The sequence below is a fragment of the Triturus cristatus genome, chromosome 11, assembly GCF_964204655.1.
Source record: "Triturus cristatus chromosome 11, aTriCri1.1, whole genome shotgun sequence".
In the NCBI taxonomy this organism is placed as follows: Eukaryota; Metazoa; Chordata; class Amphibia; order Caudata; family Salamandridae; genus Triturus; species Triturus cristatus.
In genome coordinates this window covers 230,174,779-230,201,038 of record NC_140594.1, presented here as the reverse complement: position 1 = coordinate 230,201,038, position 26,260 = coordinate 230,174,779, and the positions used below count along the sequence as shown (strand labels likewise).

General features: G+C 44.5%; 1 protein-coding gene across 4 annotated transcripts in view; it reads right to left on the bottom strand.

Annotated features, from left to right (window-relative positions):
• Positions 1-26,260, bottom strand: part of KIAA1671 (KIAA1671 ortholog) — an 899,111-nt gene that overhangs the window by 197,658 nt on the left and 675,193 nt on the right. For all 4 annotated transcript variants that reach the window (XM_085633358.1, XM_085633361.1, XM_085633359.1 and 1 more), the window contains one exon: positions 6,610-6,850. In XM_085633358.1, the coding sequence (XP_085489484.1) occupies positions 6,610-6,850 (241 nt within the window). The remainder of the gene's footprint in view (positions 1-6,609; positions 6,851-26,260) is intronic.

The following is a 26,260-nucleotide window of genomic DNA, read 5'->3' as shown; positions in this document are numbered from 1 at the left end:
CATATAACCATTGGCTGTTCTTGGCATAGGTGTGATATTCAGAGACTGGCGTGTAGCTCCTCCGAGCTGTTCAGACCATGTGGGTGTTTACTGTCCAGATTTAATATATAGTACATTTCCAATATTCTGAGTGCTCTCTCTCTCTGTCACCCCCTCTTTTGTTTTTGGGGACAGAGTCAATGAGGAAATAACTTAGGTCTTTTGGGTTACCCTCATGTATTGCTTGGAAATGACGAGCCACTGGATATGCCTGATCATGGTTCTTTATGGCACGTATGTGTTGAAGTATTCTCTTGTGACCAGGGAGAATGGTACTCCCAACGTACCTTAATTTACATGTACACTCCAAAACATATATCACATGGTCAGTTTTACAGTTCAATGATTTTGTGATTTCCATGTTAGGACCCCCAAAAGGTGTGGTGTAGTTTGTTGTGGAGATTCCAAATTCACAGGCCTTACAAACCTTACATTTAAAGAATCCCCGTCGTTGTGACAACCAAGATCCCTTAGTTCCCACCCCACATGGATCATTGTCCACCAACATATCTTTCATAGATACTCCTCGTCTATATGTGATAGCTGGTCGTTTAGGGATTTTGTTCCCAATTATCGGGTCCTGTTTTATAAGGTACCAGTTTTTGTTAAGTATTTTCCTGACTGCTCCTTCTTGGCGATTATATTGAAAGATACATCTAAAATTGTTGATTGATTCATCGTCTGAGGCTTTAAGTTTAGGGGTTGGACAGAACGGTGTTTCTCTATTGACCTGGTTACATTTAGTTAGGGCTTTGTCTAGGCATTTATTGCTGTAACCCCGCACCTTGAAGCGGTTAATGCATTCCTGTTGTGCCATTTTTAGGGATCCACTTTCACTACAAATGCGTTTTACTCGTAGCAGTTCCCCATAAGGAATGCTTTGAATGAGGTGCTTGGGATGGGCACTATTGGCATGCAGGATAGAATTTCCTGCTGTTGGTTTCCTGTGCAATTTTGTTTCCACCCTCCCTTGTTCTATGTACACCTCCACGTCAAGAAATATTATCCCTGTTTTGCTGATATTAGAAGTAAATTCTAGGTTTAAATCATTGGTATTGAGCTGGTCTATGAATTCCCTTGCGGCCTGTTCCGTTCCTTTCCATACCACAAACAGGTCATCAATAAACCTGAACCAGCATTGTATGTTATTTTTGAGGATGTCATGATATTTGGTCATGAGTACAAGCTCCTCCCACCAGCCCATGTGTAAACATGCGTAGCTGGGGGAGAAGCTTGCACCCATTGCCACCCCGCGTAATTGTTGAAATAACGCGTCCTGGAACATAAATATGTTGTTATTCAAACACAGTTCAACCATATTCATCAGCATTTGATTATGTTCAACATAGGCGGATCCTCTTCTTGCTAGAAAATATTTCAATGCTCGTAGTCCATCATTGTGTTTGATTGAAGTGTACAGTGAGGTTACATCTAACGCAATCAAAAGGAAATCTTCCTGCCATTCAAGTTCTCTTATTTTCATTAGAAAATCGCCCGTGTCTTTAATGTAAGAGGCCAAGTTCTGAACAAAGTCTTGTAAAAAGAAATCCACATATCTGGAAGTTTTTTCAAAGATACTATTACGTGCCGATATTATCGGCCTCCCCGGCGGGTTGGTTTTATCTTTGTGTATTTTAGGTATGAAGTACAGGATGGGGATAACTGGTTTCTGAGTCCACAGATATTTATACTCATCAGTAGTTAACAATCCCATCTCTCGCCAGGCCATTAGTTTTATCTGATATGTTGAGTTTATAGAGTTCCACGTGGCTCGGCTGCTGGTCGCATAGCATGATTTGTCATTCAGATGGTTCATGGCTTCTTTCAGATAATTTTCTCTTGTTAATAAAACCACGTTGCCACCTTTGTAAGCGTTGCGGATTACTATTTCCTTGGTGTTTTTAATTTTGGTCATTAGTTGGTGGTATTGCAGTTCTTTGATGTTTTTTCTTTTGGTTTGCTTAGCTTTGCAGGTTATTTTGTTGAGGTTCTTCAAATCAGCAATTACCTGCTCTTGGAAGCTATCAATTGTATTCTTGATGGTTAATGGATAAAATTTTGATGGTGGCTTAAAGGGGGTTAGATATATATATATATACACACAAGACTCAGTATCACCAATACCCCAACGAGATATTTAAATCAATATTGTTCACTCAAAGTCTGGGTCTGGGTGACACACTTGGAGGTAGTCCTTCTAGCACCTGAGGTATAACACCTCTCTATCTTTTCTAATAACGTGCTTATAAACTATTCAGCATATTTGCATTAATGTTGACTCCTCTATATCAAGCTGTTAGGCAGGGCTACAACAAAACTGCTGGACGGAAGCTAGATCTTGGTCTGCAGATTGTGCTTTTTGTGATTTAGTGTAAATCCGTTCAGTAGCTTTTGAGAAATTAAGGGAGAAAAATAATTGTATATATTTGCAGTTGGGCTCGCAAGAGTCCCGCGGGCAACCCTGAGAGCACGAAATCAAAAATGGAGGCCTGTGATTAGTTGACTCATTTTTCCCAGTTCCTCCGCACGACCTACTACGCACACCCGTCATTACAGAGAGAGGTCTCAAAAGAGGCCAGTCCCTCCACACACACTACTATGTACATCCGTCATCTGAGACGGAGGTCTAAAAGAAGAGCTCAGCCCCACCCCACACCTTACTACACACAGATATCATTACAAGAGAAAGGTCTCTCCAGAGAAGCCAGTCCCTCCACACATCCTACTATGCACACCCTTCATCTGAGAGAAAGGTCTAAAATGAGAGGGCAGTCCCTCCCTACACCCAATTAATGTCCTGCACTGATCTAGTCCTGAAGGGGTCTTCAGTCCACATATGAATTTTTCCAGTCCTGAAGATGGTCTACTAGATGTAATGCGCGCAACGTTGGGTGGCTCCATTCAGCTCTGTGTGACTTTGTCGGCGGCGTCGATTATGATGTCGCAGTGCCTATATAGGAGACACCCAGGCGCATGGACGTCCGTACTTTATTTTTTCTGTGCCAAAAGTGCATAGCCACAAAGTAACTGACATAGTCTTGTGCAAAACTAGGACCCTAAAAAGGGGAACAAACCCTAGCCCTATAATATCAGTCGGCAAAGCAGGGAGGCATGAGTGGGGCTGTAAGGAATTTGCAGCTAGAGAGAGTCTCTACAAGATAATGTGGCACCAAAGGTAAGTAACTTGTTCATCTGATAGAGACTTCTAGCTGTAGATTCCTTACCTCTGAATTATATACCCAAGTCAAACCGACCCGGCGGTTGGTTGCGGACTCACATCCTAAACTAAGAAGTCTTGAAGGACAGAACGGGCAAAATACCCGTCGCTGCGTACTTGCCCATCAAGGCAGTAATGTTTCGCGAACGTGTGCACAGAATCCCACGTCGCTGCCTGATAGATGTCTTGGACTGGGACACCCCCAAGCCAAGGCCGTAGTCCCAGCCTTTCCACTGGTGGAATGGGCTCTTAATCCCTCAGCGGGTTGCTTATTTGCCAAGGCATAACAGATTTTGATGTAGAGAATGACCCAGCGAGAGATGGTCCTTTTCTTCACTGCCCTTCCCTTCTTTGCTCCCATGTACCCCACAAAGAGTTGGTCATCCACCCGAACTCTTTTGTGTGGTCAAGGTAGAACGACAACGCTTTTTTGGGGTTCAGCCGTTGGAGACGCTCCTCTTCTTTAGAAGGATGTGGAGGAGCAAAGAAGGTGGGGGAAGTGATGGACAGACCCAGATAGTATGGGGTCACGACCTTTGGCAAAAAGGAAGCACTGGTGCGAAGCATCACCGTGTACGGAAAGGACACAAGGTAAGGAGGTGAGAAAGATAACACCTGCAACTCACTCACCCTCCGGCAGATATAATCGGCACTAAGAAGGCTGTTTTGATGGTCAAGAGCTGGAGAGGACAATTGTGCAAAGGCTCAAAGAGAGCATACATAAGATAGGTAAGGACCAAATTAAGGTCCCACTGCGACATAATAAAGGGCATGGGTTGAAATGACTAAGCCGGCACTATTAGATATCTATTTACAATAAGAGATTTGAAGAGTGATGGCTGGTCTGGCAGCTGCATGAAAGCAGACAGAACAGAAAGGTAACCCTTGAGAGTTCCCAAGGCAGAGCCCTGCTCGGCAAGGGTCAGAATGAATAAAAGGACATTAGAAAGAGAAGCAGAAAGAGGGTCAATAGACCTTTCTGTACAGTATAACACACATTTCTGCCAACGGCAAGCGTATGCCGTCTTAGTGGAGGGCCTCCTGGCTGCCAGAATAACGTTACAGGCTTCGGGAGGAAGATCAAAAGCTACCAACTTTCGCAACTCAAACTCCAAGCATGGAGGAGCAGAGTTGACAGGTTCGGGTGGAGAACCCTCCCCTGCTGCTGCGACCAGAGATCCTCCTGAAGGGCCATCCTGATTCGAGGATCGACACTCATTCTCAGAAGCTCTGGATTCCAGACTCTTCTCGCCCAGTCCGGAGCCACAAGAATGACTTGGGCCTGGTCGTTCCTTATCTTCTTCAGCACCCTGGGCAGGAGTGGTATGGGCAGAAAGGCGTACAACAGACCTGAACTTCACTTTAAATGCCACGTCACTGCGGCAGTAAACTGAGCAGGCAGGACCTGCAGCAGTAGAGGCCTGAGAGATGTTTGAAAGGCTACGTCTGTGGGTGGCACAAGCATCGCTGCAGGCCCACTAGTAACATTTAATTTCCAGGCCCTGGGTATATGGGATACCACTGTACAAGGTACTTACATGTAAATTAAATATGCCAAACAGGTGTAGCCAATTATAACAAGTTTAGAAGAGGGAGCCCATGCACTTTAACACGGATGGTAAGGTGCCCAGAGTCAGAAAACCAACAAAAACAGGTCAGAAAAAAATACAGGGGAAAGGTCAAAAGTTCTGGGATAACCCTGAAAAAAGGGCCAGGTCCAACAGTAGTATTATATAGATGAAATAAATCTAATCAAACCATGCTATGTGCTATTAGATTTAATTTGCTATTTGTTCAGTTTTCTTTACCATTAATACCAATGAAACATATTCATTTTAACAAAAAAGTTCAACAAATATGTACCTACTTCCAACTCACACTCCGCTTGGACCACCTCTCTGATGATTTTACCATACAAGAAAGGTTTTATGAGGAGAGCAGCATTTTGCTACCTGGTATATGAACAATGGAACAGGATGACACTGATGTGACAAGCACACAAGCCCTTACTATTCTATTTATAAAGTAGCTAACAACTTTTCTCTCCCATTCCTTTTCCCTTCTTCCTCTGGGAGCGTTTACTAAAGTAACAAAAATGTGGAAATCAAAAAGGAGGCACAGAAACTTCTGGGGCTCAGTCAAGGCCACACAGAATTCTTGCTGGGAAATTATAAATTTATGCAAACTTTCTTTTTTTTTTTTTTTTTTAACAAGTCTATGTTTGGACAGCCCTGTTTTTTAAAAAGCAAATAAAGGCACCTATGAACTTGGCTGTAACTCTTAAATTAAAAAAGGTTCAATACCCTTAACCTGCACACCCTTTCACCCACCTGGTAAGGGCCATCATTCACAAAGAGGAAAAAAACATTTAGAGGGCCTCAATTGCATGCCAAATAAATTACAAGCCCGAACGACGGGAAAGCGTTTTTGTTACCCGTGACTTGAGCTTGACTTACACTTGTGAGGAAGATAAAGTGTTTAAACATGTGCCAGAGAAGCGATAACATAACTTAGTCAAAGGAAGATACTCTAATCACATCACAAAGCACTGTAGTTGACTTCATGCAGTGTAGGATTAGAAACGTTCTTTTGTAAAACTACTCTCATTATTCCTTCCCATCTGCTTACAAATCTTTCAGCCTGATACATACTGTATTCATTCCAATTATAACAATTGTCCTATATGTTAATTAGCATTCCTAACTTGGCTAAAACCAAGAAAGTCCATTTGCAGAAACATACTATGCTGCTGCTAAGCAAATTACAGGCAACGGGAGTACTTGTTGCTCAATTACTGGGCAATCAACTCCTAATCCCTTTATGAAAACAAGCACATTATCCTCCATAAAGGAGGAGGATCACATTTTGAAAACTCTTTCCATTAATCACTTGTTCATTGCCAGTGATCCCACGACAAACTGATTGGGGAAAAAATACTTCTGAATACTAATGGCTTATGGCATGTATAATGCAACATATATTCAAGAAATATACTTATCTATACCCAGCTCTGTAGGCTCCTCTGAAGGAGGAGGAGAATCGTATCAAGGACTCTTCAACGATCAACAGCTGTTCTTCAAGCTAACAAACAGATGTCTGCTACAAATACAGTACACCTTTGGCGTCTTTAAGATGAAAAGACATATAAAGATCTTAGAGGCACCGATTTAAAGGCAGCAAGTGACCTATATCAAAACCTTTAATATTAAAGTGCAGCCTAGATCATATTACAATGAAAGGCAAAAGTCAAATAACCGTTTAACTTACCACATTTTAAAAACAGCACAGAATATTTAATGAAATTGCATTCAATAAAGTTTGAAAGCTATGTATTAGCCGTCACGTTGACTTACATCCATAAACGAGAAATCCATTTCGCCCTCTTCGGGACACGACCGGACAGATAGCGGTAATACAGTGCCATCAATTGAATCCATGTCAACACTGGAGCGGTCAAGGCTCCCAGTCCTTTGGTCTTTTGTGGCATCATGGCGGTCCAGCTCCAGTTGAGAAGAGGAAGAGGATACCCTGGTATTTGGTGGTTGCTTTCTGGTTGAAATAGCATTATCTGTTGAAGGCGATCGATGCACAATACTGCAAGGAAAGCAAAAGACAAAACAATAAACAAGAAATTGTAACAGATATATTATTTTGTTTAAATATATCGCACCAGATGCTAGCTCCCACAAATCTTTCTAATATATTTATCCGTATTCATACCAAAAGAATGCAAAAACTCACTTTTGTTGGATCTGTGGATAGAGCGGAGAGGTAGGCCACAATATAGACAAGCTACTACGTTTAAACTGGTTGTAGTGTTTTTTTTAATGTTGATATTGGATAAAATGAATATGCTTTAGGAAATAAAGAGTCAGGAACACCCCATCTAGATCCTGGTTCAACACGGACATAAAGGCTGAAAGAAGACAGTTGAAAGCTGCAGAAAGAGTATGGTGGAATAACCCGTCCACAACCCTCCTTAACCGACTCAAATCTTTACGCAGGAAATACAAAAAACACATCAAGAATGAAAAAAAGTCCTCCTTCTGCACTGCTCTCGACAAAGCAAAAAATAGGCCGAAAAAACTCTTCAATCTCAGACAGCAAACTTCCAAACCCCCCCCCCCTCAGCCTCAGCTCAAGCCTCCATAGACCTATGTGATAACTTTGCTAACTTCTTTGACGTAAAAAAAAAAATCACAAAGCCGTTCACCGCGACCCTCCCCCCCCCCCCCACAGCAGCTTGCTCACTGAGACAGATGCTACCTCTCTTACGCACCACCCAAACAATTGGAAATTCTTCAATCCCCGTCTCCGAATCAGAGATCTCAGAATTGATTTCCAGCTCCACTCCATCATCACATATCTCGGACCCCATTCCTGCCCAACAGGCCAAAAAGCTCAAACGCACCCTAGCCCCGATTATAACCAAGATTATAAGTAGCTCCCTGAGTACCGGAGTCATGTCCGACTGTCTCAAAATCAGCCAAGTCACACCACTATTAAAAAAAACGGGCTCTGACACAAACGATCCTAACAATTTCAGACCCGTATCCAATCTCCCACTCCTAGCTAAAATTCTGGAAAAATGTCTTCTCCTCCAACTTACCAAACACATGGACTGCAACATCCTTCTAGACCCTCACCAATCTGGTTTCAAAAAAGGTTGCAGCACAGAGACAGCGATGCTGAATGTCATAGATGATATCCACAATTCACTAGACAAGGACCAAATCTGTCTACTCATACTCTTGGACTTATCTGCAGCCTTCGACACGGTCGATCACAAATTACTCATTAAGGTACTGCAAAAAAGGGTAGGAGCTGACGAAGTGGTCTTACAGTGGTTCACCTCCTTTCTACAGAACCGCACCCAAAGAATAAAAATCAACAACTTCTTGTCTGACCTACGCCCTGTCAGCAGGGGCGTACCCTAAGGATCAGTTCTTTCCCCGCAACTCTAACATCTACATGGAACCCCTCACCTCCATATTCAAAAACACCAATATCCCCTTCAAAATTTATGCGGATGACACCCAGATCTATCTCGAAACTCCTCCATTAACGACATCCAAAGACTAAACAACACTCTAAGAGAAGCCCAACAATGGCTATCACTCAACCACCTGAAACTCAACCGAGACAAGACGGAAATCCTTCTCATTTCCAACAAGGAACAGAACCCTCAAAACTCAGAAAGGCTAAAAGCCATTGATGCTCTCAACCACAATCTCACCTTGGCGACTCTGTAAAATCACTGGGAATCACTCTGGACCCAAAACTAGACATAGCCCAACACATCACAAACTCTGCCAAGAGCACCTTCCTCAACCTTAAAATGCTCAACAAAATAAAACCCTTCATCCCCCCTAGTGACCTCAAACAAGCCACTCAGTCCCTGGTGTTAGCCAGACTGGACTACGGGAACGCAACCCTCACTGGAACAGCAAAGTCCCACTAACCTCCCCTCAGAACAACTCTGAATGCAGCAGCCAGAATGGTAACCTGAGTAAGGAAATTTGAACCCATCTCACCTGTACTCCGAGAACTAAACTGGCTCCCTATTGAAGTGTGCGCCAACTTCAGAACTGCCTGCCTCATGCACAAAGCTCTCCACACTGGGAAACCCGCCTACCTGGCCGCCAAACTCAAGAAAGCCGGTCAGGCAAGGAGCCTCAGGAGCACCAACACTCTACTCCTCATCCCTCCGAAAACGCGCAAACAAAAAACCTTTTCTCAATCCTTCTCTGGAAACGTACCCAAAATCTGGAACTCCATCCCAGTCCACATTAGAATTACCCCATCCTTCTTTAAATTCAAAAGACAGCTCAAAGACCTCTTCCTGACCCGATCCTTTCCGAATGGATAGCTGCTGCAGACTCTTGCCCATTGCAGCACTCAGCCACCTTAACACTAAGACTTCTACCTCTCACACCTCCTGACTCGTTCCTGTACCCCCTCTTCCTGAAAGGGCCTCCCCATGAGCTAATGTATATATTACTCCCAAGCTGTGATATCCTATGAGACTTTCGATTTGCGAAGAACCAATATGTATACTACTGTAACTCTTATCTGTGTGTTCTTCCCCGCTACCTATGTTGTAAAGAGCTCCGATACCTTTGGGTCTGGCTAGCGCTATATAAAACTCCTAAATAAATAAAAGAAAAAATAGTTTTGAAGCGGACCTCGCGAAACAATTAAAAAATATAAGTTTGCCACAGTATCTAGACACATCATTGTGATGCAGCAGACAATAGTTACATTCCTGACAGAAGCATTCTCCGCTCAGTGTGAAAAAATTGATTTTGTAATGGTTATTTTAATTTTCAGAGTAAGATTCGACACATAGGGACAACAAAATCGTTGATGCCATAGACGAGATGGTATTCTAGATGAAAAATAAACTCATTATTTTTGGTTCCATCCTCTGCACTATTCTCCATTTTGGTCCCCTTAGATGCTCCCAAGTGTGGTCCAATATGCACTTTTGCTGAACACCCTCAGGCCAAAGTGAGAGTGGTTTAGGAGCGCAGTGACGGCTGAACGTCTTCTCCCCATGTTCTTAACGCAGCTGCCACAGAGGGAACAGTAGGGGACGCCCTGTCGATTTGTCTTTTGTCCATAATCAGACAGCAGAAAGGCTGGTAACCATTTAGCTGGTAAACCAATCATCCAGCACGTTTAAGTAGTTACTTTTATTAAATCTAGTATCAAGATCGAACTAAGGTCCATTCAGGAGTAGATCCATTTGAGTGTAAGGTCACACAGATGGTAAAGCTTTTTCAAATGATTCATGTCAAGTCTGCAATTATCAAAGTTATGAATGACCACTGGCTTTATGCATCAAGGTTTTCGATTTGCATGGACCTTGTAATGGAAAATAGTGAAGAAATGTCATCCTTTTTGCTGAACTTGCTGCGAACAGTTGATAAATCAGAGTCCAATCTATCGGAAGAGTCTTTACCTGGCCGTCAGTGAAGGTTTTCTTTGTGGATAGAAGCCAAAAAGGAACTGCTAACAAGCAAAAAGAATCAACAGGCTACTTGTTTATCTTGCGGACTTGGTAGAAGTGTACGGTCTGGTGGAGTACTGGTTGGTTTGCCATCGGGTAAGTGAAGGGGCAACATCTGTACACCACTCATTGGAGTAATAATGGGCCGAAGGAAAAGCAGTCAGTACAGCACAATTATAATTTTTAGTGGTCAATGAAATGGAGGCGCTCAGGTTACACGCCTCTACAAAACAGGTTTTTTCTTTCCTCAATGGTTTACGCCAACGGGCTGACCTGCTATATGTTCTTTGAAAAATCGCTGGGTGCCCCAACTCAAGCTCCCAATTCTTGTTTCCTTACTATATGCATCCATAATAGCTGTAACCTTTTTGGCCATTAGCACGTTTCTTCCACTTGGGGTCAATTCCGGGAAAACTCTGAATCCTGCAGACCACACTGACCCACCCCTTCGGGGAAAGGAGACAACTGGTAATGATGCACTGACTTGAGCAGGTGCCTAACCAAAGAAACAATGACTAAATGAGTGTCTGGAAAACGTGCCCTAAGGAACATTTACTTAACACAGTTTGACAACATGAAAACCCGTATGACCAGGCTTGCCATTGATTTAAGCAAACGAGGAGGGGTTTCCTTATCCTTGCCTCAAAATGAGGTCAGACATGACATTTTATAGCACTGTTATACTCCCCACATCTTGCAACTTGCGGATGAATGAATGAATGAATGTGAGTGTAAGGGTGGGAAGAAAAGGTGGGTGGATGGAGACTGGCTGTAAAATTAGGGAAAGGATGGATGTGGGGTAGATGAGTGAAAGGGTGGATGGGTGAAAGTGTGGGTGGATCAGGGGAGGTAGTATGGCTGAGCGAAAGGGTGGATGGATGGCTGAGCGAAAGGGTGGATGGATGGCTGAGCTAAAGGGTGGATGGATGGCTGAGCTAAAGGGTGGATAGATGACAGGATGGTTGAGTGGAAATGGTGGATGGATGGATGAGTGCATGGGTGGATGGATGAATTAATGGATGGATGAATTAATTGGTGAATGGATGAATTAATGGTTGGATGGATAGGTGAAAGAGTGCATGGATGAGTGAAGGGGTGGATGGATGACAGTGAAGGGGGAGATGAAAGGGTGGGTGGATGGTTGAGTGAAAAAGGATGGATGAGTAAAAGGGAGGATGGATGCGCAAGGGATGGATAAATGGTTGAAAGGATGGATGTAGGAAAGGATGAGTGAAAGGATGGCTGAGTGAGTGTAATGATGGAAGAGGGGAAAAAGGCATGAATGAGTGAAAGGTGGTGGGTGGATGGATTGATGAGTGAAAGAATGAACGGATGTATAGGTGAAAGGGTGGATGGATGAGTGTGAACAGATGGATGGATGAGTGGGTGGAAGGAAGGGTGGCTAGATGAGTGGGAGGGTGGATGGGTGAGTTAAAGGATGGAGGGGCGTAATGGATAGATGGATGAGCAAAAAGGATTGATGAGTGAAAGTGTGGATGGAGGGATGGATGACTGAAAGATTGAATGGATGAGTTGGATAGATAGGTGTGGAGATAGATGGATGGACGTATGGATGGACAGAATGGTGAAAGACTGAATTATGGATGAAAGAACAAATGGATGACAGAATGTAAAGGTGAAATGGTGGATATCAATGGTTGGATGAAAGGATAACTGGGTAGATGTTTGAATGGAAGAGACAAGAGAGATCTTCTGTGGATGGTGCGATGACTTGATTCACTTGCTTGGTGCCACAACAGCTTTGCTTCAAAGTGGGGGGTATTTTAATTTTCTGGCTTCTTCCTTATGAACAGGATACAAACGGTCTAAATACAATGGTAATGTGGGTAAACATTTAATTTTTCCTTCACGTGGAATGTATGATTGTACATGATGGCCCCAACATCAAACAAGGCTCCCTATTTACAGGTTTACTTTCTTCAACTCCTTCCTCTTATTATTTAATGTCCAATGACAAAATATACATTATCAACTAGAAAGAACCGAGGCAGACAAATGACAGATGAATGAACATTTGTCTGCCAATTCGATGCGACCTGCATTAAATTCAAGTATATAAATTGGAGTGAGGTGGAAAGAACTCCGTGTAACACAAGATGTATGAAAATGTCTTCATTTGACTCCTATAAATGAAAGTCATTATGCACCTACAAATGGAGAAGGTGAAAATACATGTGAAAAATCGTATACAATTATTCTTAATTTAAAGGAGCCATTTCCATGGACACAACCACCATTTTCCATTAGGATCTCTCTAAAGACTTAAATTAAGTCTTGCAGCAACTCGACCTTTACTGCCTTGAAGCAATGTTCCAAATTCTACCAATAATGCATCCTTTAAAAAATGCCTGCCATAGTATGTAGGAGTCACAATGTAATAAAATCATCTATTTATGCAGCATGTCCACAAAAGTCATGACCTTCTGAAAGTTAATTTAATTTGCTGCAGTGACATGTACTGAAAGCCGTGGGAGAAATGCATATAGAACTGTTTGCATTTATGCACACCTCGCTCAAAGGACTTCCTAGCCTGTAAACATTGCTTTTGATGCCTCAACCTGTTTAGCATTAATGAACAAGTTACTTACCACGGTAAAGCATTATCTGGTAGAGACTACCTAGCTACAGAGTCCTTACCTTTGAATTTCCCAGGCGTCAGGCTTGATCCGGAAACTTTTGCTAAGCAATACCCCTTGGGCGCGCTGTCAGGTGGCTCCATCATGCTCCGCATGACATAGTCGTAGCTTTGATTATGTCGCAGTACCTTTATAGGCGTGAACGTCAGGACTTTTCATATTTTCCACGCCAGAAGCACAGAGCCACAAAGTAACTGACATAGTTGTGTGCAAATCTAGGGCCTTGAAAAGGGGAGTAAGCATAGTCCTACAACATTAGCCCACAAAGCAGGGAGGCATTGGTGGGGTGTAAGGAATCTGCAGCTAGATAGAGTCTCTAAAAGATAATGCATTACCGAAGGTAAGTAACTTGTTCATCTGGTAGAGACGTCTAGCTGCAGATTCATTACCTTTGAATTAGATACCCAAGCCATACCATACCATACCATACCATCGGTGGGTGCGGACCAATACCTGAAACTATGAAGTCACTGCGGACCCGACTGTCCAGGCAGTAGTGCTTGGCAAGCGTGTGCAAAGATGTCCACATTGCTGCCTGACAGAGGTCTAGGACTCGGACTCCCCGAGCAAAAGCCGTAGTTGCAGCCTTTCACCTGGTGGAATGTGCCCTTAATCACTCAGGGGGCTGCTTCTTAAACAGGGCATAGCAGATGTTAATGCAGAGAATGACCTAGAGAGAGATGGTCCTTTTATGCACTGCCACACCTTAGCTCCCACGTACCCCATTGTGCAGTCAAGGTAGAACGACAGCGCTCTTTTTGGATCCAGTGTGTAGAGACGCTCCTCTTCCTTAGAGGGATGCTGAGTAGCAAAGAAGGTGGGCAGCGTGATGGGTTGGCCCAGAGGGAATGGGGTCACAACCTTTGGCAAGAATGAAGCATGGGTGCGAAGCTCCACTTTGTCCAGAAAATATATCATGTAGGGAGGCATGCAAGATAACGCCTGCAACCCACCCTCCAAGCAGATGTAATCGCCACTAAAAAGCCTGTCTTGATGGTCAGCAGCCGGAGAGGACAGTTGTGTAACGGCTCGAAGGAAGCACACAAGATAAGGAGGACCAAATTAAGGTCCCACTGCAGCATAACACAGGGTGTGGGTGGAAACATGTGAGCCAGCCCTTTTAGAAACCTATGTACATTTGGAGACTTAAAGAGAGAGTGCTGGTCTGGCAGCCGCAAAAAAGCAGACAGAGCTGAAAGATAAGCCTTGAGAGTTCCCAAAGCAGAGCCCAGTTGGACAAGGGTTAAAATGAAGAAAATTACAGTGGGAAGAGAAGCACAAAGAGGGTCAATAGACCTTCCAGTACAGTATGATACACATTTCTGCCAATGGCAGGTGTACACCGTCTTTGTGGAGTGACGCCTGGCTGCCAAAAGAATATTGCATTGTTCGGGAGGAAGGTCAAAAGCCATTAACTGCCGCTGCTCAATCTCCACAGTTAGAGGCGCAGAGTTCACCGGTTCGGGTGGAGAGCCCTCCCTTGCTGCTGCTGCTAAAGAAGATCTTCCCGAAGGGGTAGCCTGATCAATGCTCATTTTCAGAAGGTCTGGATATCAGACTCTCCTCGCCCAGTCCGGAGCCACAAGGATGACTTGGGCCCCGTCAACTTGATCTTCCTCAGAACCCTGGCCAGGAGTGTTAGGAGCGGAAAGGCGTACAGCAGGCCTGTGCTCCACACGAGACGAAACGCTTCGCCAAGCGATAGCTGCCTTGGAAACTCCAGTGCACAGTATTGCAGACATTGCGGGTTCTCTTCGGAGCAATACAAATCTAACCAAGGTTCTCCCCACTGCTACAAGAGACCTTGTGCCACCTCCAACTGGAGAAGCCATTTGTGATCTGCTAGGCATCGAGGTCTGAGTTTGTCCGCCCTGACATTCAAAGAACCTGCCAGGTGTTGAACCAACAGGGTTATTCCCTGCTGTTTCAGCCATGCCCAGAGATGAAGGGCCTCTCGAAAAAGTGTCCTCGACTCCACCCACCCTGCTTTTTGCAGTACCACATGGCGGTGGTGCTGTCAGTGAACACCTGCACCAACTTCCCCTTGACAGAGGAAAGAAATGATTTCAATCAAAATCGAATCTCCCAAAACTCCAACAAATTTATCGAGAGCCGGAGATCAGTGTTCCCTGATCCCCACCTCTCCCAGCTGGCCACCCATCCCAGAAGTGACGCATCTGTCACAACTGTGAGATTTGGTTGATGAAAGGAGAGGGGTCTACCACTGACCCAATTGCAGTTCTTCAACCCCCACTGCAGATCTTTTGCAGTTCCCTTCAAGATCTGTACAACATCTGAGATTTCCCCGATGCTGTGCCTACAGGATCTTCAAGTCCCATTGCATATCCTGCATACGTCACCTGGCAAAGTCCTGACAAGTACCACGCATCAGGTGTTAGACTAACGCATTTCAGTGTGGTGCTCCACATTACCAAACTGAAATGCATTATCACACATAATGCATAGTCTCAGCCCTGTCATAGAAGCGCTGCAAACTGTGTGTGTGTTCCAGCAGTGAGCGCGCAGCTGTGGCCTGCGCAGATCCCACAGGTTTGGGGTGCTCCTAGTCAGTGTGCTGATACAATGTATATTCAACATTCCAATCCCATGGCTCCGACCAGCTTTGAGTTCAGGCAGCCTGACGCCATGGCCCTGCCACCGGGGAGAGCCCAGCTACTACAGAGACCGCTTAGGACAGCCTACTCCAGTCAGGTTGTGACATAACCTTATGGAGCCGCAAGGGGGATGTGATGTCACGTCCTGCTGCTGCCAGAGCGCGCTGCGGGGCCTGGAGTAAGTTGCATTTTGTGAGATCGGTCTGCAGCAAATGATTAATGAAGGTGCTGGGCTAGCTCGTAGAGCACTGCTGTTCGCACCGTCCCGGCCACCTGTGCTATTAGCTAAATTTATACTATTGCTGCGCTGCTCACCCGCCATCGAATTATAATTTCGGAGCCCGGCTGCCGAGGGTGAGGGCTGCAACCAGTTGCGGGTCGTCACCATCAGAGATGACAGTCACCGACACGGTTGCAGCAGCCGCCAGGACTCTCAGGACAGCTGGCCGGCGGCAGGCAGCAGCCTGGACCGCTTAAGGCGGATTTATTGCCACAGGGCCCGGGGGGCACTCAAACTGCTCTTCATAGTGAGTCGCCAACGTGCCAGTTACGCTGCCTGGGGCTTAGGCTGAAAGGTTCAAAAGAGAAAAAAAGTGAGCATAGACACCAGTCACTTCAAGTGTTTGCCAGTCACAGTATATAATTAGAACACAATCGAAATTAAATTGAATGGGTGTACAAGATCAGTCTGAACACTATGGAAGTTCCAACAACGTTTACTGTGAAACCTAAGCCACCAGCCATATCACAAACCCCATGACTTGTCTATGATCTTTGACCAGTCTACTAAAGATACACCTTGCTCTGAATTGTAGCCCTATCGACCCCATAGGTCCTGTCTGCTTCCTACCACTAGAATGTCTTTCGATCAGAAGTTTGTCCTATTGACAGGGAGGCAACCTCATATGATGAAACAGGCGTTAGGCAGCAGTTGCATGAGTTGGGAGACTGATTCATGAGATGGGCTTACTGACTGAGGAGGTGATGGTGCTTTGAAGAGGAAGTCTCATTAAATGGGTGTAATTTGTGAAATGTATGTTTCCCTTGTCTTTATTGCTTGATTTTGCTCACGAGAAAGTGTCACTAATAGTCATTGAATGTCACTCATAATTACACTAAAATTAAGTAAATGTCCCACATAAGCAATCAGAAACCTTGGCAGATATGCTGGCATGCTTTACCAAAAGGATTCAAGAGGCCATGAGGCAGAGTCAGTCTCACCGAAATCCAGGATACAGGCTGAAACATCGGTATCATAATCTGAATATACTGGACTCACTGCTGGGGAGGACAGGCCCAAAACAGCACTGTGTTCAAAACATCTCCGATTAAAGGGAGCACCTGTGAAGGAGTCAGGTGTGACTTCGGCACTTTTATATAGAGACCAAGTGAATGCAGGAGGTCCGCCGTAGTCTGAAGATGAGAGAAGACAGCCTGGGGCGAGGACGCCTTCAACAGCCAGTCGTCGAGGTAGAGGAAACGGACACCCGTAACAGGGGCAGATGAGCTTGGTGAACTCCGAGGTGCACTGGTAAGGCCGAAAGGGAGTGCGGCGAACTGAAAGTGCTTGCGGCCTACCTTTAACCGCAGGTGACGCCTGCGGCCTAGCAGAATATGGAAATACGCATCCTGCAGGTCCAATGTTACCATCCAGTCTTCATGGTCTAGGACAGACAAGACCTGATCTATAGTGAGCATCTTGAATTTCTCCCACTTGAGGAAGAGATTGACGGTCCAAAGATCAAAAATGGGCCGCAACCCTTCGTTGTTCTTTGGGATCAGAAAGTAGCAAGAATAACAGCCACTGCCTACTTCTGAAACCGGGACCCTTTCTATATCTCCTTTGGTATACAGAACTGTAACTTCCTCCTGGAGTAATTTTAAATGATCCTCTGTCAGCCGTTTCTGATTTGGCAGAATGGGAGGAGGAAAGGAAATAAAGAATAGCCCTCCTGAATGATCTGCAACATCGGACAAGATCCACTTGTCCGATGTTATGGACCTCCAGTGGGGGAGATGATGGATTCTCCCACCAACTTGAGTGGTGTGGTCTTGCAGAGTCAGACTAGGAGTACTTAGAGGCTGGGGCTGCCGAGGGCAGGGTGGCCAATAACTTCTGGCTTCCATTCCGAGGCCGAAACTAACCACATCCACGTCCCCGTATGGCTTGGGAAGCCTGCGCAGGACGGTGGCTGGGATAGGGCTGACATGGCTGGAAATCCCTTTCGTTTCCACAAAAGGGGCGAAAGGTAGACTGGCCACAAGGAGTAAAAGAGAGACCCAAGGATCTGGCTGCAGCTCGAGAGTCCATGAACCTGACTAGGGCCAAATCTGCCTTTTCCCCCAAAAAGGTGGAACCTGACTAGGGCTGAATCTGCCTTTTCTCCAAAAAGGTGGGTTCCAACAAAATGCATGTCCATCAAATTTGCATGGACATCACCTGAGAAACCTGTTGTCCTAAGCGAGGCGTGGTGCCTCAAGGCCAATGTCGTGGTAATCGATCTGCCCAGCGAATCAGTCGTATCAAGGCCACTCCTTATGGTGAATTTTGCTGCATCTCTCCCATCCTTAACTGCCTGAGATAGCACAGCATGGGCTTCCTCCGGGACTTGTGGCAGCACCTGCACAATCATATCCTAAACGACGTGGGAGAAACGGCCCAATAAGCATGCAGTGTTCACCGACAGCAATGCCAGGCTAGAGGAAGGAAACAATTTCTTCCCAAATGAATCCAGCCTCTTGGATTCCCTATCCGCAACGGCGGTAGGGAACACGGCCTGTGATGCAGAGGCCTGCACCACCAAACTTTCTGGGGTGGGGTGTTGGCTGAGGAACTTTGGGTCGCCCGAAGCTGGGCGATGGTGGTGTGCAGTTGTTCTATTTACAGGAGCCCCTGTGCTAGGCATGGCCCACGTGCCAAGAAGGACAAACATCAGTGCTTCATTAAAGGGCAAAAGGGGTTCTAAGGTACAAGCCCCAGGCTGAGGCACTTCAGTCAGTAGATTAGTCATGACCTCCAAGGCAGGCAACTCAGTCCAAAGACCTCGGCTGCCCTCTTGACCACCATGGCATAAGATGCCCCCTCCTCCGTAGACACAGTTGGTGGAGACAGCATGCCAGTATCTGGAGAAGTATCCAGTCCACTGGCTTCCCCAAGTTCCCCATACCAGAACAACTGCCCCGCATAGTCATCCTGGTGTTCCAAAGGATCCATAGACCCCAGCCCAATCCTCTCCTGAGCCTTACACATCCCCAAAGTGTTCAGGCGACAACATAGAACCCCTGGATTCAATAGGTGCCGAAATCGGCGTCAAGTAAGGTTGTCCGAGTCCGTGTCGTCGGGGATAAGGATGGGCATGGTACCGCCGATGAACACCATCCGAGATCAGATCTTTGACGGCTTTAAATCTGCCGGGCCCCTTCCAACCTCACCAGATGGGTCGGCCCGCTCAAATACGCGGTGCATAACCTAGAAAAATTCTTTGATTGGAGTAGGGGTCGATCCGCCTCCTGGAAAGGGAGGGAGGCTCGAAGTCAAACCCGTCCCCACAGAACCGTGCCTAGGGCGTTGATGCTCCTTATCTCCTTCATCGACGATCAACAGTCGAGGTGAAGATGAAGTCCGATTGTACTTCTTCTTGTGCCTCTTCCTAGAGTGTCTTGAAGACCTTGAGTGAGATGAAGAGGACCTTGGGCTCCGGAAGCGGTTCTGCAACCTCCTCTTTCTCGATCGGGACCTCGGCAGAGTCTCGATGGATGGTGTCAACTGTCGGACTGCATGGAGCTTCAAAGCCCGCTCCCGCAAGGTCTTCAGAGCCAAACAGTCCGATCATGAATTCAGATCGTGGTTGCGCTCGAGACACCAGAAGCAGACGAGGTGGGAGTCGTTAACAGACATCATGCGGTGACAGGTCCACACGGCTTGAACTCAGTCTTCCTTGAAGACATCCTCTTACACGGAAGAAATGTTTTGAATTCATCAACAAGTTGAGAAAAGGCCTGTCAAAAAGAGAGACCGGGGTAGCTCTGCCCGTATTGGCGCGGAATGTAAAAAACTGATGTACACGCGCTTGGGTGGTGCCTATATAGGTATCACGACGTCATAACCGACGACATCACATGGAGCCACCCGCCCGCACGCGCAAGGGGTATTGCTCAGCAAAAATTCTGGATCCAACCGGACTCCTGGGAAATTCAAAAGTAAGGAATCTGCAGCTAGAAGTCTCTATCAGATTTTAGAAATATACTATTATTACCCTCCAGAGTGTTGCTCTGACATGCAATGCATTGACATGCATTAAATGACTAGCAATTCTATACAGATTTTTACATAATTTATAGCAAATCTGCAGCTATTAAATAACTAGAAACTGTAGTGAATTGCACTGGCTTTATTATGATGCACAAAATAATTTTCAACATATATAATATATTTTCTATAAAGCTTTTTATAACCGTTCTGGCCCTTGGTTGGCTTTTCTTAGCTGTATTTATTTATTTTTATTGCTACCCCAACAATTTCATATGTTATAATTCAATTGCAGATTATATCTCATGGTTGCTCTTAAATATTGCTTCTTGTCCTGACCTAACAAATTGATAAGGTCAAAATGCCAGCGATATTCCTTCTGGCAAATTAAGAGGACGCATTTAGTGCATCATTGATCCTGCTACATATTTGACAGCATTTCTTTTATTTTTTTCCTCTCCCATTCACACTGTGACATACATATTATATGTATGTCATATGTAACTTTATAGGCACCGTTTGTAGGTCTATATTGGTTTTGGTATTTTCCACATTTTATACAAAATGATTTCAATAACAACGTTATGGAGAATAACCTTTTGAGTACCTCTTTATTTTCACACTTTTACATTTCCATAATTATTGGTCTCTTTTATTGTGGCATTGAATAACACTAATGTTATGATGTACAGTGGTTATATATACTTCCTTTAAACTAATGTCTGGCCCTGAACCATTTTAGCTGTAATATTGTTTATTGACCCCAGGTTCCGGGGACTAGAGCTGGCCAAGTTGGATGTAATCACAACTAAAATTTAGGACATACACCATAAAGAAGAAACAGAGCATTGTGGTCTGTATGTTGTGTTCATGCTCCATGTTGTTTGTCTGATTGCACTAGCCTTGAATTGGAAAACCAACCATGAATCCTAGAGATTCAAAATACCTTTTTGTCCTGAAGAAGGCCTACTGAACCTTTGTGGCATACTACAGGCTTAAACATATCAACCTATTGATGTTTTTGTGTCATCAGACCCACAAAACATCTCACTGTTTTTAACTCTGCCACAGGACCTTCATAGTAAAAGCAGTTAGGAGCCGGAAGGCAATTTTAATTCACTCATGATCCCTCATTCTCAACTTAAGACCTCAGCTTACAAACTTTGCTGAGCCCCTCCCCTCTCACTAGGTGAAGTGGTGAGGATCCAATGAAGACACATGGCACAGGTGTACCTGTGGGTGAGAATCTTACAAAAATATCCAAGAGATGCCAGTATTGCATTAGTTTACCTGGATGTGGATCCCTCATTCTCCGAAGATTTACTAAGGACCCTGCAACTCTTGATCTGAAGAGATCACAACATAGGGTAACCCTCTCTAGTGTAATTACTTGTAATAGTCTGAGAGGCTGAGGGTTACCCCTTAAATAGCTTCTCACTCCCCCTTCTGGTTATATATTCCGCTGTATGTAGTCTGAGACACTGGAACAGCCTACCCTGTGCCCCTAAGAACCGCTACTTAGCTGGTGCAATTCAGAAAAGGGCTCAATACTCATGACTTCATAATCTCACTACTATCCTAGACTTAATCCTTTATCTCCAGTGCCTTGTGGTGCCGTTTCGATCTCCACTGTACCTTTACATATCGACTGCAGTGCTTAATTTGTGCCGGTGCTTAGTACCGGCACTTAATTATCGGGGCCGGGTCTACACGCGTTGCTGCACGTAATTTAATTTACCTCACTACGCCGCTACGGGACATTGCAGTGGCACAGAGTGTTACAGTTACTGTGTTAAACCTGTTTGAATCTGATTCTTCAAGTTCTTCTCAATCTAAAAATGCTCTAGAATGCAATGGCACTGTGGCCCAGGCTTAGTTCAGTGTTGCCGCCTTGCCAGCCCAGTGGGCGGGACACTGGGCTGGATTTGGCTGTGCGCTGCAGCAGGCGCCTGGCGCAGATTTTATCACGTTCATTGCACCCGCATTCGCTGCATTGCCATGCCCCAACACAGCCACACGCGACCGTACCCCACCACCGAGTCATCATGGGTAGTTCCGCGGCCTTCCCTGGTTCAAGAACCGTTCGGTTCACACAAAGTGAAAGTCTGAGAGCCAGCAAGCGCGACCGGGCCGGCCGGATGACGTTGTTGCGGTTGCCTTGGCGAATTTGGCATTGAGGAGTAGGCGCTGGTGAGCACCAGCGGCCAGTAATAGCACCAGGTGAAACAGGGCCTGCCAGTCCCAAACAGTTAACTTAAAATAAAGATGCGCATTAGCCTAAGGCAGTGTGTGATAATGATACATTCGACTGATATGTTGATGGCGTGTGGCGGCTGCGGCCATTAGTTTAGTGTTGCCCGCCGGCCGGGCTGGATTTTGGATCTGTAACCGACATTCTACAATCAAATCTGCGGGGGTTGGGGCTGGGCGCGGCAGCAGGCGCAGATTTTTTCATATTCATTGTGCGCGCATTCGCTGCATTGCATTTGCCACAGTCAGCAGAGCCAGCAGCCCCTGGATGGACTAAAGAAAGATGGGGACCAGATACGTATGAGGTCATAGTAGAGGGTGCTGAGAGGGAAGATGACGGTGTAAAAATACACCAGAGAAATAGATATACGAGCTGCTTCCGGTCGAAGCATTCTGCACCGAGGATACTAGTACTACACCAGAAGCATGGCACGCACATCCACGCCCCAGCATACCCGCGAGACCGCACCCCACCACCACCGAGTCATCGTGCGGTGCATGGTCCAGTGAGCGCCCGCCGTTCAGTGGTTCAAGAACTTCACACTAAGTGAAAGTCTCTGAGCCAGGCAGCAAGCAAGCGTGACCGGCCAGGCCGGATGACGTTGTTGCGGTTGAGAAGTAGGCGCCCACCGCTGCCAGTGAGTACTACTAGTTCTGGCCACCAGTAACAGCACCAGGTGAGGCAGGCTTTTCCCTGGCAGGGCCAATCAGTTAACTGAAAAATTTCACTGCGCAGCAGCCTATGGCAGTATGCAGTCAGTGTGTGTCCCGGGCCAGCCGACCGGACTGAAGCGGTAACCTAAGTTTTACTTGACAGTTACTGTAACACAGTAAAACAGTAGTTAAGCAGTATGGAAGAAGTTAAATTAGTTAAAGTAACTACTAGTAGCATAAGCGCAGCCGCCATGCCACCATCACCATGCTCGTGAATATGCTGTCCGTGGGTGACGGTGCCGTGGCGTGGTGGCCCATGCCAAACCAACAAACGCAAATTTTTGTTTGGGTACGTGACTCCACAGTCCACCCTCGGAATCCACCAGACTGTTCAGAGAAAACACAGACCCTGAACAAACTCCTGTAAGAACACGGGGGTTTGGACAAGATGCCTGCCTGCAGTGCAGTTTCATTTCTCTGGGTTGCTTCATGTGACTGACTGCCTGGAATCAACGCGTCCTCAGTTATCTGGAATAATAAGGTCATAAGAAATAACTTCTCTCTCGTAACTGAAGAGAACAGATTGTGGTGTGCAATTCATCATCGGCTGCCCCAAGCCACTTCCCCTGTGCAGACTGTGGCTGGGCTCTTAATTGCCATTCAGCCTTTAATATTGCAAATGCGCATTGGAGTTGTGTATCACTTGATGCATTTATTTAGCATATTTATATACATAAAAAGGTTAAAACATGTTAAAATGCAACTGGCCATTAATTCTTGAAAACCATAAACAAAATAGCATTGCATTACACATTATTTGTGTACAATGGTGAGCGCCAGTTTTATTTTGTTTGGCAAAGGTCCTATAGAAAAATATTGGGTTAAGATTATGTTTTTCTAATAAACTGAAACTGCACATGAAAGAAAGGATTATGCATATTTACCAATATTAAACACGCGTCTATCTACTTGATAGAACGATTGTTGGTGGTCATATGAAAGCAGCAAATTAATTATTTTGGTGACTATTGATCGAAAAACAAACTGATGGAAAAGGTTTGATTGAAAATCAATGTTATGCATTTCAAGTTACACATAAATGACGATTCAATCAAACATGATAAAAAAGCAAAAACAGGGCATGAATAATGTTCCTACACAGTTTCTTGAGCACTTTGGGATGTACAAGATTGTTAATTCACAACATGTATTCTTACATCCTATAACAGTAAGATTTATATAGCCCTCGAATGTTATCGAGGAATTAAAATACAATGGTTTCAAATGAAAGTAAACCGAGAATGTTAAGCAGTGTATTTTGAATAAAACAGTATCTATGATAATGTTTCTTTAAAAATTATTATAAAAGTATTTTCGTCTCAACCATTTCCTTTCACTGAAAACATCCAGATTCAAATTATTGCACTAATGTGAGGGTAAGTTCTTTAGTCACACTAAAAACCGGCCATTTTGACTATAAGTGTTCTTTTTTTATTGACCTACAGGAAGTTCAGCCCAAAAAGGCTTTTTCCACTCTATTACAGAATAAATGCCACGATCGTCAGTGACTGGTACAGCTCGATACGCCTTAAACTAATCAAACTCATTCTCTTTTTATTTGCCCCTCTCGAATATTTAGAATCTGGAGTAACATGTGCTTAAGTAACAGCTGCTACTACAATTAACTACTTTCAGGTTTTAAGGTTTAATCACACAACCTGGAAAGTGTTTTTTTTTTTAACCACTTAAATAGTATTTATTTCTAGTATATGAATCCTTGGTGTTATATTCTCTGAGACCTCGTAATTCCGGTCTTTATTCCCTTAGTTTCGAAGAAGTAGTCGTGCATGTTTTGTGGAGGTATTAGTATTTGAGGCAAAGTGAATGTAAACTGAGTTGAAATATTTTATTGTGTTAGATCGTTCATTCTTTAATGGATGTACCCATCAATGTCCATATTACTCCGATAATCGTGGTAAACGGTGGGGTTTGTTTTTAAAGCGGGTGGTGCGTCATGGGTTAATTTATGTTTTTGAAGAGCACATACTTTTTTAAAGCTGTGATTTTGAGTTGGTTGGAGGAGTGGGTACTATATAGCCCTCTCCATAAAATCCCACACTGTAGGGTTAGAATTCACCCCTGCGATAAATAATACCCATTCGGAGTTTTGGTGAAAATCATGCGCGTTTTGATGTCTGCACCAAAATCCAAGTAAGGGAAAAAAGCACCCCGTTTCAACTTTGCATATTGCACCCAGTAATTACCAGTGTCGGAAATATTAACCATCTCGGAATCCAAATCCCTGCAAACGAGTTTGAGCAGTGGTCGGAAAACACCAGCCAACTCGTAATCAGGGCTAATATGGGCCCAAGGCTAGGGAAGCTAAGGTGATTTGCGCAGGATCACTCGTACTTTTTTAGTCAGATCGGGTATTACATCTGACTTTTAACAGTGCCAGTTGAGAATGTGGGTGGGGCTAATAGAGTAAGTGGGTGGAGCCAGTGGAGGAAATGGGTGGAGCCGGAGAAAAGTAGGTGTAGCCTCCAACAAACATTTGAGCACTTGCACTTTATATTTTACAAATTAAGCACTGATCGACTGTCTTCAGTTTTCATAGCAAATTTATCTCTGTGTGTCAGTAGCCTTACAAGCAGGTTACATATCGTGCTTAAACGACCTTAAGGGCTATGCTTCTCCCAATAAAACAGTCCAAGCTTTTGGAATATAATGCTTCTATTTAAGCCTATTCTTTAATGAGGGGAACATTAGTGGTTTGGTTTTAGCGAGTTATTATGAAAAAGATTGAGCGCATTACTTGCATCCTTGACAAAGCCCTAGAAAGAAGTAAAGTTATAATGGGGCATTACTTGAATAAAGATGTAAATAAGATGAAATGCATACCAACGCTGGCTAAATAAAGCTTGTTAGTTACCACACTAAGACCAAACAAATGTAAAGAAAATTATCAAATAGAAATAAAACTAGTTAAAATAAAGGACTAAAAGGTTAGCAAAACAACGTACACCCTAGCAGCATAGCACGGGATGAATCAATAAAACATGCATTGCTTTCTGGCTGTCAGATGCCTAGAGCAGAATGCAGTTCATTACTCCTGGGAAAACAGTTGCCATGGTGATAAAGGCGCATGTACAGTAAATCACGTAGATATCTTTATTGAGACAAAGCCGTGGCAGGAGATTTAACGGAGATGCCCAATGTTTATGTCTGTTATCTTAAACTGTGAGGAAACAACCTACAGATACAAATAGAGCCATATTACGTATGAATGCATAGTACACAGCTGCTTTTAAGGCATATTTTATTTGGTTACAGAGTGGAAAAACCATATAAGAAAGCACAACACATCCATGTGACAAGGCAATGTAAAATTAGGTACACAAAGTTTAGTACATTGTGTTACTGCTAAATGTGAACAGCTTTAAGGAGAAAATAGATCCAATTTATCTCACCTGTCCTCACCACCACACTACTCCTGTGCATCACACTGGCAATCCTCAGTCCAGCATACCGGTCATACTCTAACCATCACATCTGACCTCAGTACAT